The 12,198-nt window shown below is 38.6% G+C and overlaps 1 protein-coding gene across 1 annotated transcript; it reads left to right on the top strand.

Annotated features, from left to right (window-relative positions):
- Positions 1 to 218: 218 nt before the first annotated feature.
- On the top strand, positions 219 to 1,154 carry LOC122442926 (olfactory receptor 4F21-like). Its single transcript, XM_043470582.1, has one exon. The coding sequence runs from the start codon at positions 219 to 221 to the stop codon at positions 1,152 to 1,154; it is 936 nt and encodes a 311-aa protein (XP_043326517.1).
- Positions 1,155 to 12,198: the final 11,044 nt, after the last annotated feature.

Consider the following 12,198-nt stretch of genomic DNA (forward strand, 5'->3'; position numbering starts at 1 on the left):
ATCTCTTTATGTAAAAATTCTCCTGATTGTCAAAATGTTTCTGTGGTGGTTTTTTTTTTTTTTTTTCCTTTATCCAATTAAATCATTTCATAGTCAGGAAAGTGGAATCCACAGGAAACACTAGCAAGAAAATTGGAAGTCTGCCTTTGTACTAATGACTGTGATTTTTCTTTTCCTATTCTCAGGTGATTTGAGAAAGAGCTCTTCTGCCCAAGTCAATGGATAGACAAAATGATTCTGTGGTTTCTGAGTTTGTGTTGCTAGGATTCTCTAGTTCTTGGGAAGCTGCACTTTTTCTCATGTTGATATTCTCCTTGCTCTATTTAGGAATCATCCTGGGAAATCTCTTCATTCTGTTTTTGGTAATTTTGGATTCTCACTTACATTCTCCTATGTACTTCCTATTAGCCAACCTGTCACTCATTGATGTTGGCCTTTCCTCTACCACAGTCCCCAAGATGATTACAGACCTTCCAAATAAATACAAGATAATCTCTTTCAAAAGTTGTATGACACAAATATGCTTCATTCATATCATGGGAGGAGTGGAGATGGTGTTACTCATAGCCATGGCATTTGACAGGTACACAGCAATCTGCAAGCCTCTTCACTACTTGAACATCATGAATCCTAAAATATGCATTTCATTTGTAATCACTGGCTGGGTAGCTGGGGTGATCCATGCTATGTCTCAACTTGCTTTCATTATAAACTTGCCCTTTTGTGGTCCTAACAAAGTAGACAGCTTTTATTGTGACTTTCCCAGGATCATAAAACTTGCATGCACAGATGGAGCCAAATTTGAGTTTATTGTTGCTGCCAACAGTGGTTTCATGACTATGGGTACCTTCTTCCTGCTAATCGTTTCCTACGTCTTCATTTTGGTCACTGTCTGGAAACGTTCTTCAGGAGACTTGTCCAAGGCGTTTGTCACTTTGTCAGCTCACATCACTGTGGTGGTTCTTTTCTTCACTCCGTGCATGTTTCTCTATGTCTGGCCTTTCCCCACATCATCAGTTGATAAGTACCTCTTCATTGTTGACTTTGTTATTACCCCTATCTTGAATCCTTCCATATATACATTAAGAAACAAAGACATAAAGGTAGCTATAAAGAGATTGAACAAAGAGGGACATTATGTCAGATTTTGCTGACTAAAGCTGTGTTTGGAACTCTAAAACTATCCATCTATCTGTCCTTTAGCTATCTCCACTAGGCATCTGATATTTAACATGGCCAGATATGGACATGGCATCTACCCCACTGAACATATTCCTTCAGCTCTGTAGAGAATCAGCTCTTTGCCTTAACTACTACTGGAAAAGTGAATCCACCAAAAAAATTGATTATTTTAGTATACAGTATCACTCTTTACTAAACCATATTTATAATTTAAAATGTATCATCTTGATAATATAAATAATATAATGACATGTCTTCTGTTTCTCATAAGGTTTGAAAATAAGTGGCAGACTTGCTTTGCTGAATGTTAGGAATCATCACATAGAATATATGTAGAACTAGTAGATCTACTTAGCTACTCTTTAGTGTTCCCTCAGAAGAAGACCTAAGGACAAAATTTGATTACAGGTAATTTACTTGAAGGATGAGATGGCTGGATGGCATCGCCAACTCAATGGGCATGAGTTTGAGTAAACTCTGGGAGTTGGTGATGGACAAGAAGGCTTGGCGTGCTGCAGTCCATGGGGTCTCAAACAGTCAGACACGACTGAGTGACTGAACTAAACTGATTTACTTGAAAGCTTATTTTTAGAAACATCATTATTTAGCAAAGTGAGACAAGTGAAGAATGTAAATGTAGCTGGGGTGTTATCTTACTGTAACCCTCTGGGGGAATCTATAAAGTCTGAGACTTAGAAATGTCCCAGGTAAGGAAAGGAAGCCGGAGTACTTCTTTAAATCACCTTTAGAGAGTACATTAATTCCTTGACATACCCGGCCTTTCCCACACAGGATACTGTATATGTGAGGAAGCCAGAGACAAGTCATCAGGTATACTTTCAGTTGCTGGCAGTGGGAAACCATATCCTTGTTTGAAAACAATAAATGTCCAGGCATAGTACACTTTAGTTCCTACTTAACTCTACTTCATCCTGTCATAGACTCTTCAAAGTGGTGGTTTTCAATTTCACAAAAGAAAGACTCTAAACAGGAGAGACAGGCTGTAGCTGCATTGTTGCCCCTCACTGATATTTTCTTCCTACCCATTTAAATCCCCCTCATCCTTAGGCACTTCTTCTGATGATCCATGTTGCTTACCCAGTGAGATGACCCAGTTAATTTATGAGCATTTGAACTGCTGGTTAAAATGCTCTTGCCAGCCTATTGTTGCTACAATTGCACTTTTACAGTTACCATCAACCATGGAGCCAGCCATGGAGCCTAGAAGGATCTCTCATTTTAGAAATATTCTTCATTGTATCACCCATTAAAAAGCAGCAATCCTATCTTTATCCAATATGGGATAAAAATGAGATTACTCAGCCTTCTGACTGTTGTTCTTCTAACATGAGGAAACTCAAATGACAGAAAAGCAGCTAAAAATTGTTTATTAGAATCCATACTATGTCTCATCAAAAAAGCATTCTCCCCACTTCAGCAGATCCTAAGATTTCAGGAATAGAAAATACAAACTGCACAAGAAGTTCACTGAAATTCATGATAAGAATTACTACTGTTTTCTCTGTCCCTTTGTTTTATAGGGGAAGATCCCCTGTAGAAGAGCAAGGCAACCCACTCTAGTATTCTTGCCTGGAGAACTCCATGGACAGAGGAGCCTGGCAGGCTACAGTCCATGAGGTCACAAAGAGTCAGACATGACTGCATGACTAACACTTGTTTTACAGAGCTGTGCATTTAATGTGCTTCCCAGGTGGCTCAGTAGTAAAGAATCTGCCTGTCAATACAGGAGTTATGGGTTTTTTGATCCCGAGATCAGGAAGATCCCCTGGAGTAGGACATGGCAACCCACTCCACAATTCTTGCATGGAGAATCTCTTGGACAGAGGAGCCTGGCGGGCTACAGTCCATGGGGTTGCAAAGAGTCAGACACGACTGAGCACACATGCATATATTTTATCTGTAGGGGCCATAGCACTTATCTACAAACAGTTCAAAGAATATTATTTTGAAGCACAGACCCCAACTTTGCAGTGTATCATCTTCAAGCTAGTGCCTCGGTTATAATTTTAACAGGCTTTGCCAATGTGCTATTGAATCTCAGTTGTGCAGTATATGATAAGTTGAATTGGTTCCCTAGTTATGTTTGCTTCTGTGAATTTTCTTTGCTATAAAGTGAGCAGTCTCAGCTTAAGGAAATATTATGCATGATTTCATGTAGAAAATCAGACGCTGAATACTTGGCTAGTTGTGCTAGCCAAAGCGCTAAAAATGGGAAAGATAATCTATACTCAGAATTATTTATTAATGCCAGGAAGGAAATATTTCTGTCTCTTCCATTTTAGAAGTGGTTACATGTTAATAACTACCTTCAAGTGATCGATTTCCATCCTTAAAAGACGGTATCATTTGAAGAGCCTATCTGTGCTGCCAACAGGCCAAACATTCTACAGAGGCAGATGCTAGAAAAAGCTTGTGTAAGAGGCCTACTCCATAGTTCTTCTCCACAGGTGAACCCATTGTGCAAAAATTAGGTTGACTGAAAAGAGGTTAACAATCATGTATCCTTTCAATTACCTAGCTAAACACTTTAACAAAGGTAATGATTGCTTAAATTCTCATTGCACAAATTAGTTGTGTAATTCCTATCACCTGACTGCAATCTGACACATTCCACTCCAATTTATAAGGTTGAGATAAAAAGTTTGAGTGTCAAGCCAAACACACAAGAATCAGAGTTTTTACAGTTTTACAGTTTCAAACTTCTGTAATAATTCAAAGGATTCAGGTAACTGGAAGACACGAAGTGAAGCAGGAGTCTGAAACTGCCAGCATAACTTGCCCAGGTTCTTTCTTATTGCAATAGGATGCTCTCTGACCCAGATAAAAAATGTGATCTTCAATGATGCATTAAGAATATCACTTACAAAAAGTCATGAAATCTATTTTGGTCATGAAATCTCTCCCAACTATATTCCAGTAATTACAGAGCCACATTAATATTTTTCTGTAGGTCATGTACCCCATGGAACCTAAATTCCATGTTAATTTACCAAGAGCAAACTAGAAGGACAAGATATATCCTGCTATTATAATAACATTCCATTATCCATATTCTAATAAATATCACTAGGAAGAGAGCCACTAAGTATGTATTCATGAAGATCTGATCAGATCATTTCTTCCTGTTATTCTCATTCAGTCTCTCCCAACCCATCATCCTACCTCTCTCTGTCTCTCTGTTTCTACCTCTGTGACTCCTTTCTCCACCCACGTACTCTCTTTTCCCACTTCCACCATCCCTCTTTCTCTTGGTTACCATGAAACAGCAGATGAGTTACAGACCCATTATCAATCCTTTCCTTTCAATAACCATAATATTTTTAAAGGTCAGTAACATTACAAGAAAGGGAAATTACAACCCAATTTGTGTATCTCTTCAACACAGACACAAAACTCTGAAAAGTAATAGCGAACTAAAGCCACTGATATATAAGTAGGGTGAAACACCAGGTTAAGTCAGTTTTACTCACAGAGTTTAAGATTGTTGGAAATCAATCAAAGGAATTCACCATGTTAAGGATACAAGGGGTGAAAACCATACAAACAACATAGTAGATATAGAAAAAGTATTTGATAAAAACAAATATCCGTTCTCAGTAAATTTCATAGCAAAAGCTGTAGCAAATTAAGCATAGAAGGTATACTGGGTTGAATAGTGTTCCCAAAAAATTCACATTCACCAAAACCTCAATGTGCCCTTATTTGGAGATCAAACCATGTAGATTTAATTAAGGTAAGGCTCTAGATGAGGTCATCCTGAACTAGAGTGGACCTGGAAGTCAAATGAGTGACCTCAAGGGTAGGGACACAGAGAAGCAAAAGAAAGGAGGTTCTATGAAGACAGAGGCAGAGATTAGAATTATGCCTCCACAAGCCAAGGAATGTCAGGAACCACCAGAAGCTGGAGGAGGCAAAGAAAAATTATTTCCTAGAATCTTCAAAGGGAGCACGTCTCTGTCAGCACCTTGATTTTGGATGTCTGTCCTCCAGAACTTTGAAAGAACTAATTCCTGAGCTTCCCTGGTGGCTTAGTGGTAAAGAATCCAACTGCCAATGCAGGAGACACAGTTCCATCCCCAATCCAGGAAGATCCCACATGCTGTGGAGCAACTAAGCCCAGACACCACAACTACTGAGCCTGTGCCCCACTGCCTGGGACGTGCAACTACCGAGCCCACGTGCAACAACTACTGAAGCCTGCATGCCCTAGAGCCCATACTCTGCAACAAGGGAAGAAACTGCAGTGAGAAGCCCATGCAGTGCAACTAGAGACTAACTCCCATCACTGCAACTAGAGAAAAGCCCAGCAACAAAGACCCAGCATAGCCAAAAACAAATAAATAGTTTTTTTTAATGTTCCAGGAAAGTCAAGAAAAAATAAAAATTTAAAATAATAAATTCCTGAATAAATAAGTTTTTTTAAGCCACCAAGTTTGTGGTATTTTGTACAGCAGCCCTAGGAAACTAATTCTGGATATTTACATTAAAACTACAGTATATATTGCAGATAACATGAAATATTAAGAGCTTTCCTCCAAGATCAAAAATATGTCCACAGTCTTGCTATAACTACTTCTATTTTACATTTTAATGAGTTTTATGAGTAAAATAAGGTAAGAATACTAAATAAAATGTATAAATATTTAAAGTTATAAATAAATCTGGCATTCTTCCTAGACAACATTGTCATGTAAAAGTTAGTTATCTTTCTCATAGGCTCACATAGCCTCTTCATAATAGTGCTGAGAACCCTACAGCCTGTTTTATTTGAAGAAGGAAATGGCAACCCACTCCAGTATTCTTGCATGTAGAATTCCATGCACAGAGGAGCTTGGTGGGCTATAGCCCATGGGTTCACAGAGAGTTGGACACAACTGAGTGACTAACACTTCCTTTTTTAGGCAGGGAACCAACTGGTGTAAGGCAAGGTATCTCAGCCTCAGCATCAATAATATTAATATTGATGCAATTAAGTCTCTGAGAAACTGTTCTATATGCTATGCAACTTGAAGCAGTATCCCTGCCAGTAGCGGCAAATCTTCCTCCCGAATTTTGATAACCCAAAATACCTCCATACAGTGCCAAATGTCACCTAGAGACAAAATACTGAGATGAGAATCACTGTTTTAAGGGGTATCACAGGAATCTTACTCAGTATATTCACGTACAAACTGGTCTAGCAAAAAAGCAAATCTAACCACTGAAAATTATAGGATAATGATGAAAGACTGAAGATGACACAAATAAATTGAAAGGCATTCTGTGCTCATGCACTGAACCAATTAGTACTATCAAAATATCCATACTACTCAAAGCATGTATAGATTCAACACAATCTCTATCAAACTCTAATGGTATTATTTACAGAAATAGAATAAACAGATATAAAATTGGTATAGAACTTCCCCCATAAAAAACAAATAGCCAGATGAATCTTGATAAAGAACAAAGCTGGAGGCATCATGCTCCCTGATTTCAAAATCTATTACAAACCTACAGTCATCAAAACAGTTATTGTACGAATGCAAAAATAGACGCATTGATCAATAGAACAAATTAGAGATCCCAGAAATAAATCCACACATAACCATTTAATATATGACAAAACAGCCAATAACACTTAATGAGAAAGGACAGTTTTTTCAATAAATGGTGTTGAAAAATTTGGATAGACACATGCAAAAGAAAGAAACCGAATCACTACCTCACTTCAGTTCAGTCACTCAGTTGTGTCCAACCCTCTGCAACCCCGTGGACTGCAGCACGCCAGGCCTCCCTGTCCATCACCAACACCCAGAGAATGCTCAAACTCATGTCCATGGAGTCAGTGATGCCATCCAACCATCTCATCCTCTGTCATCCCCTTCTCGTTCTGCCTTCAATCTTTCCCAGCATCAGGGTCATTTCAAATGAGCCAGTTCTTCGCATCAGATGGCCAAAGTATAGGAAATTCAGCATCAGTCCTTCCAATGAATATTCAGGACTGATTTCCTTTAGGATGGACTGGTTGGATCTCCTTGCAGTCCAAGTGACTCTCAAGAGTCTTCTCCAACACCACAGTTCAAAAGCATCAATTCTTCGGGGCTCACCTTTCTTTACAGTCAAACTCTCACATCCATACATGACTACTGGAAAAACCATAGTTTTGACTAGATGGACCTTTCACAAATTAATGTCTCTGTGTTTTAATATGCTGTCTAGGTAGGTCATAGTTTCTCTTCCAAGGAGCAAGTGTCTTTTAATTTCATGACTGCAGTCACCATCTGCAGCAATTTTGGAGCCCCCAAAATAAAATCTGTCACTGTTTCCACTGTTTTCCCATCTATTTGCCATGAAGTGAAGGGACCAGATGCCGTGATCTTAGTTTTCTGAATGTTGAGTTGTAAGCCAACTTTTTCACTCTCCTCTTTCACTTTCATCAAGAGGCTCTTTAGTTCTTCTTCACTTTCTGCCATAAGGGTGGTATCATCTGCATATCTGAGGTTATTGATATTTCTCCCAGCAATCTTGATCCTAGCTTGTGCTTCACCCAGCCCGGTGTTTCTCATGATGTAGTCTGCGTATAAGTTAAATAAGCAGGGTGACAATAAACAACCTTGACGTACTCATTTTCCTATTTGGAACCAGTCTGTTGTTCCATGTCCAGTTCTAGCTGTTGCTTCTTGACCTGCATACAGATTTCTCAGGAGGCAGGTCAGGCGGTCTGGTATCCCCTTCTCTTTCAGAATTTTCCACAGTTTGTTGCTATCTACACAGTCAAAGGCTTTGACATAGTCAATAAAGCAGAAATAGATATTTTTCTTGAACTCTTGCTTTTTGGATAATCCAGTGGATGTTGGCAATTTGATCTCTGGTTCCTCTGTCCTTTCTAAATCGAACTTGAACATCTGAAAGCTCATGGTTCACGTATTGTTGAAGCCTGGCATGGAGAATTTTGAGCATTACTTTGCTAGCGCGTGAGATGGGTACAACTGTGCAGTAGTTTGAGCATTCTTTGGCATTGCCTTTCTTTGGAATTGGAATGAAAATTGAACTTTTCCAGTCCTGTGGCCACTGCTGGGTTTTCCAAATTTGCTGGCATGTTGAGTGCAGCACTTTCACAGCATCATTTTTCAGGATTTGAAATAGCACATCACCTCCACTAGCTTTGTTCGCAGTGATGCTTCCTAAGGCCCATTTGACTTCACATTCCAGGATGTCCGGCTCTAGGTGAGCGATCACACCATCGTGATTAACTGGGTTGTGAAGAGCTTTTTTGTACAGTTCTTCTGTGTATTCTTGCCGCCTCTTCTTAATATCTGTGCTTCTGTTAGGTCCATACCATTTCTGTCCTTTATTGTGCCCTTCTTTGCATGAAAATTTTCCTTGGTATCTCTAATTTTCTTGAATCGATTTCTAGTCTTTCCCATCCTATTGTTTTCCTCTATTTCCTTGCACTGATCACTGAGGAAAGCTTCCTTATCGCTCCTCACTAATCTTTGGAACTCTGCATTCAAATGGGTATATCTCTCCTTTTCTCCTTTGCCTTTAGCACTACCTACACCATATTAAAAAGTTAAGGCAAGAACTTCCCTGGCGGTCCAGTGGTTAAGAATCTGCCTGCCACTGATTCACGTTGATGTTTGGCAGAAATCAACACAATACTATAAAGCAATTATCCCTCAACTAAAAATAAATAATTTTTTTAAAAAAGAAAGAAAAAAAGGATACGCCTGCCAATGTTGGTGACACAGGTTCAATCCCTGGTCTGGGAAGATCCCACATGCCACTGGGCAACTAAGCCCATGTGCCACAACTATTGAGACCCATGCACCCTAGAACTTGTGCTCCACAATAAGAGGCCACCACAGTGAGAAGCTCACACACTACAATTATCGAGTAGTCCCCACTTGCCACAACTAGAGAAAGTCCATGAGCAGCAACAAAGACCAAGTGCAGCCAAAAAAAAAAAAATTTAAAGCAAAATGAATTAAAGACTTACATATAAGAATAAAACTTCTAGAAGAAAACATAGGGAAGAAGTTCCTTGACTTTGATCTTGGCAGCAATTTCCTGGATATGACACTGAAATGACAAGCATAAAACAATAATTAGCAGGTATTACTGCATCAAACAAAAAGCTTCAGCACAGCCAAGGAAATCATCAATAGAATAAAAAGGCAACCTACCGAATCTGAATAGGAGAAAATATTTGCCATTCATATATCTGATAAGGGGTTAATATCCAAAATACATACAGAACTCATACAACTTAATATAAAAAAATATAATCCAACTAAAAATAGGCAAAGATCAGAATAGGCATTTTTCCAAAGAAGACATACAGATTGCCAACAAGTACATAAAAAGACACTTGACATTACTAATCATCAGGAAAATGCAAATCAAAATCACAATGCAATATTACCTCATACCTGTTAGAATGGCTATCATCTAAAGAAATATCAAGTGTTGGCAAGGATGTGAAAATAGAGAATGTTTGTGCACTCTTGGTGGGAATGTAAGTTATTGCAGCCACTCACTGAAAAAACAGTATGGAGTTTCCTAAAAAAGGTAAAATAAAGCTATGATACAATCCAGAAATTTCATTTCTACTTATCTGAAGAATACAAAAAGACCATCTCAAAAAGATATGTTCACTGTGACATTATTTACAATAGCCAAAATATAGAAACACCCTAAATGTCCATTGATGGGTGAATAAATAAACTGTGAGATTAGACAGATATACATGTAGATACATAGAGGTATATAATGAAATATTATTTATCCATTAAAAAAGAATGAAATCTTGCCATTTGTGACAACATGGATGGACCTTGAAGACATTATTCTCAGTTAAATAAATCAAAGAAGGGCAAATATCATATTACCTAAATTATATGAAAAATCTAAAAAGTCAAACAAATACCCAAGCTCATGAATAAAAAGAACAGATTTCTTGTTGCCAGAGTAAGGGTTGATGGAGTGGGAAAATGGGTGAAGGGAGTCTAAAAGAACTAACTTAATAGTTAAAAAATAAACAAGTCATGGAGATACAATGTTCAGCATGGTGACTATAGTTAATAACTATACTGTATATTTGAAACTCACTAACAGAGTTATCCAGATGTTCAAGCTGGTTTTAGAAAAGACAGAGGAACCAGAGATCTAATTGCCAACATTCTCTGGATCATTGAAAAAGCAAGAGAGTTTCAGAAAAACATCTATTTCTGCTTTATTGACTATGCCAAAGCCTTTGACTGTGTGGATCACAATAAACTGTGGAAAATTCTGAAAGAGATGGGAATATCAGACCACCTGACCTGCCTCTTGAGAAACCTGTATGCAGGTCAGGAAGCAACAATTAGAACTGGACATGGAACAACAGACTGGTTCCAAATAGGAAAAGGAGTATGTCAAGGCTGTATATTGTCACCCTGCTTATTTAACTTATATGCAGAGTACATCATGAGAAACGCTGGGCTGGAAGAAGCACAAGCTGGAATCAAGATTGCTAGGAGAAATATCAATAACCTCAGATATGCAGATGACACCACCCTTATGGCAGAAAGTGAAGAGGAACTAAAAAGCCTCTTGATGAAAGTGAAAGAGGAGAGTGAAAAAGTTGGCTTAAAGCTCAACATTCAGAAAACTAAGATCATGGCATCTGGTCACATCACCTCATAGGAAATAGATGGGCAGACAGTGGAAACAGTGTCAGACTTTATTTTTTGGGCTCCAAAATCACTGCAGATGGTGACTGCAGCCATGAATTAAAAGACACTTATTCCTTGGAAGGAAAGTTATGACCAACCTAGATAGCATATTAAAAAACAGAGACATTACTTTGCCAACAAAGGTCCGTCTGGTCAAGGCTATGGTTTTTCCAGTGGTCATGTATGGATGTGAGAGTTGGACTGTGAAGAACGCTGAGCGCCGAAAAAGTGATGCTTTTGAACTGTGGTGTTGGAGAAGACTCGAGAGCCCCTTGGACTACAAGGAGATCCAACCAGTCCGTCCTAAAGGAGATCAGTCCTGGGTGTTCATTGGAAGGACTGATGCTGAAGCTGAAACTCCAATACTTTGGCCACCTCACGCGAAGAGTTGACTCATTGGAAAAGACCCTGATGCTGGGAGGGATTGGGGGCAGGAGGAGAAGGGGACGACAGAGGATGAGGTGGCTGGATGGCATCACCGACTCTATGGGCATGAGTTTGAGTAAACTCCGGGAGTTGGTGATGGACAGGGAGGCCTGGCGTGCTGCAATTCATGGGATCGCAAAGAGTCGGACATGACTGAGCTACTGAACTGAACTGAACTGAAGAGAGTTATCTCAAAAGTTACTATCATAAGAAAAAAATTTTTCATAACTACATATAGTGACAGATGTCAATTAAATATATTGTAGTTATCACTTCACAGTGTATACAAATATTGAATTATTATTTTGTAAACCTGAGACAAATACATATAATGTTGTATGTCAGTTGTACCTTTGTTTAAGAATATGCTGTTAAGAAAATGAATAGACAAACCACTGAGAACATACACACACATAAAAACACCAAGAAATAACATATAGAATAGGTATATAATTTCGAATATATAAATAGAACTCATATATCAAGAAGGTACAAATATATAAATAACTTAAACAATAAAAAGGCAAACATCCTTTAAAAGGTAGATTTCTTTTTTTTTTTTTTTTTTCAGATAGTGGAGTGCAGTTTATTACACCGGCGGGCCCAAGGCAGAATCTCCTCTTAGCCAAGGACCCCGACCAGCATTTGTGAAAATCTTTTATACCCCATGTGTCCAAACCCACTACCCCAATTCCCTTGAGACTTACATAAACAAAGGAAGGGTAAATACAACTACAATAACCCCATCATTCACGTGTTATGTGTTCAAACAGTCAATAATCAATAAGCCCGCAGTTACATTCCAAATAGTTAATAACTGATAAGCCTGTGCTTACATTCTGATAGATAGTGTCCGGAGGCAGGGGTGATT

This window comes from Cervus canadensis, chromosome 6 (genome assembly GCF_019320065.1).
Source record: "Cervus canadensis isolate Bull #8, Minnesota chromosome 6, ASM1932006v1, whole genome shotgun sequence".
Lineage (NCBI taxonomy): Eukaryota > Metazoa > Chordata > Mammalia > Artiodactyla > Cervidae > Cervus > Cervus canadensis.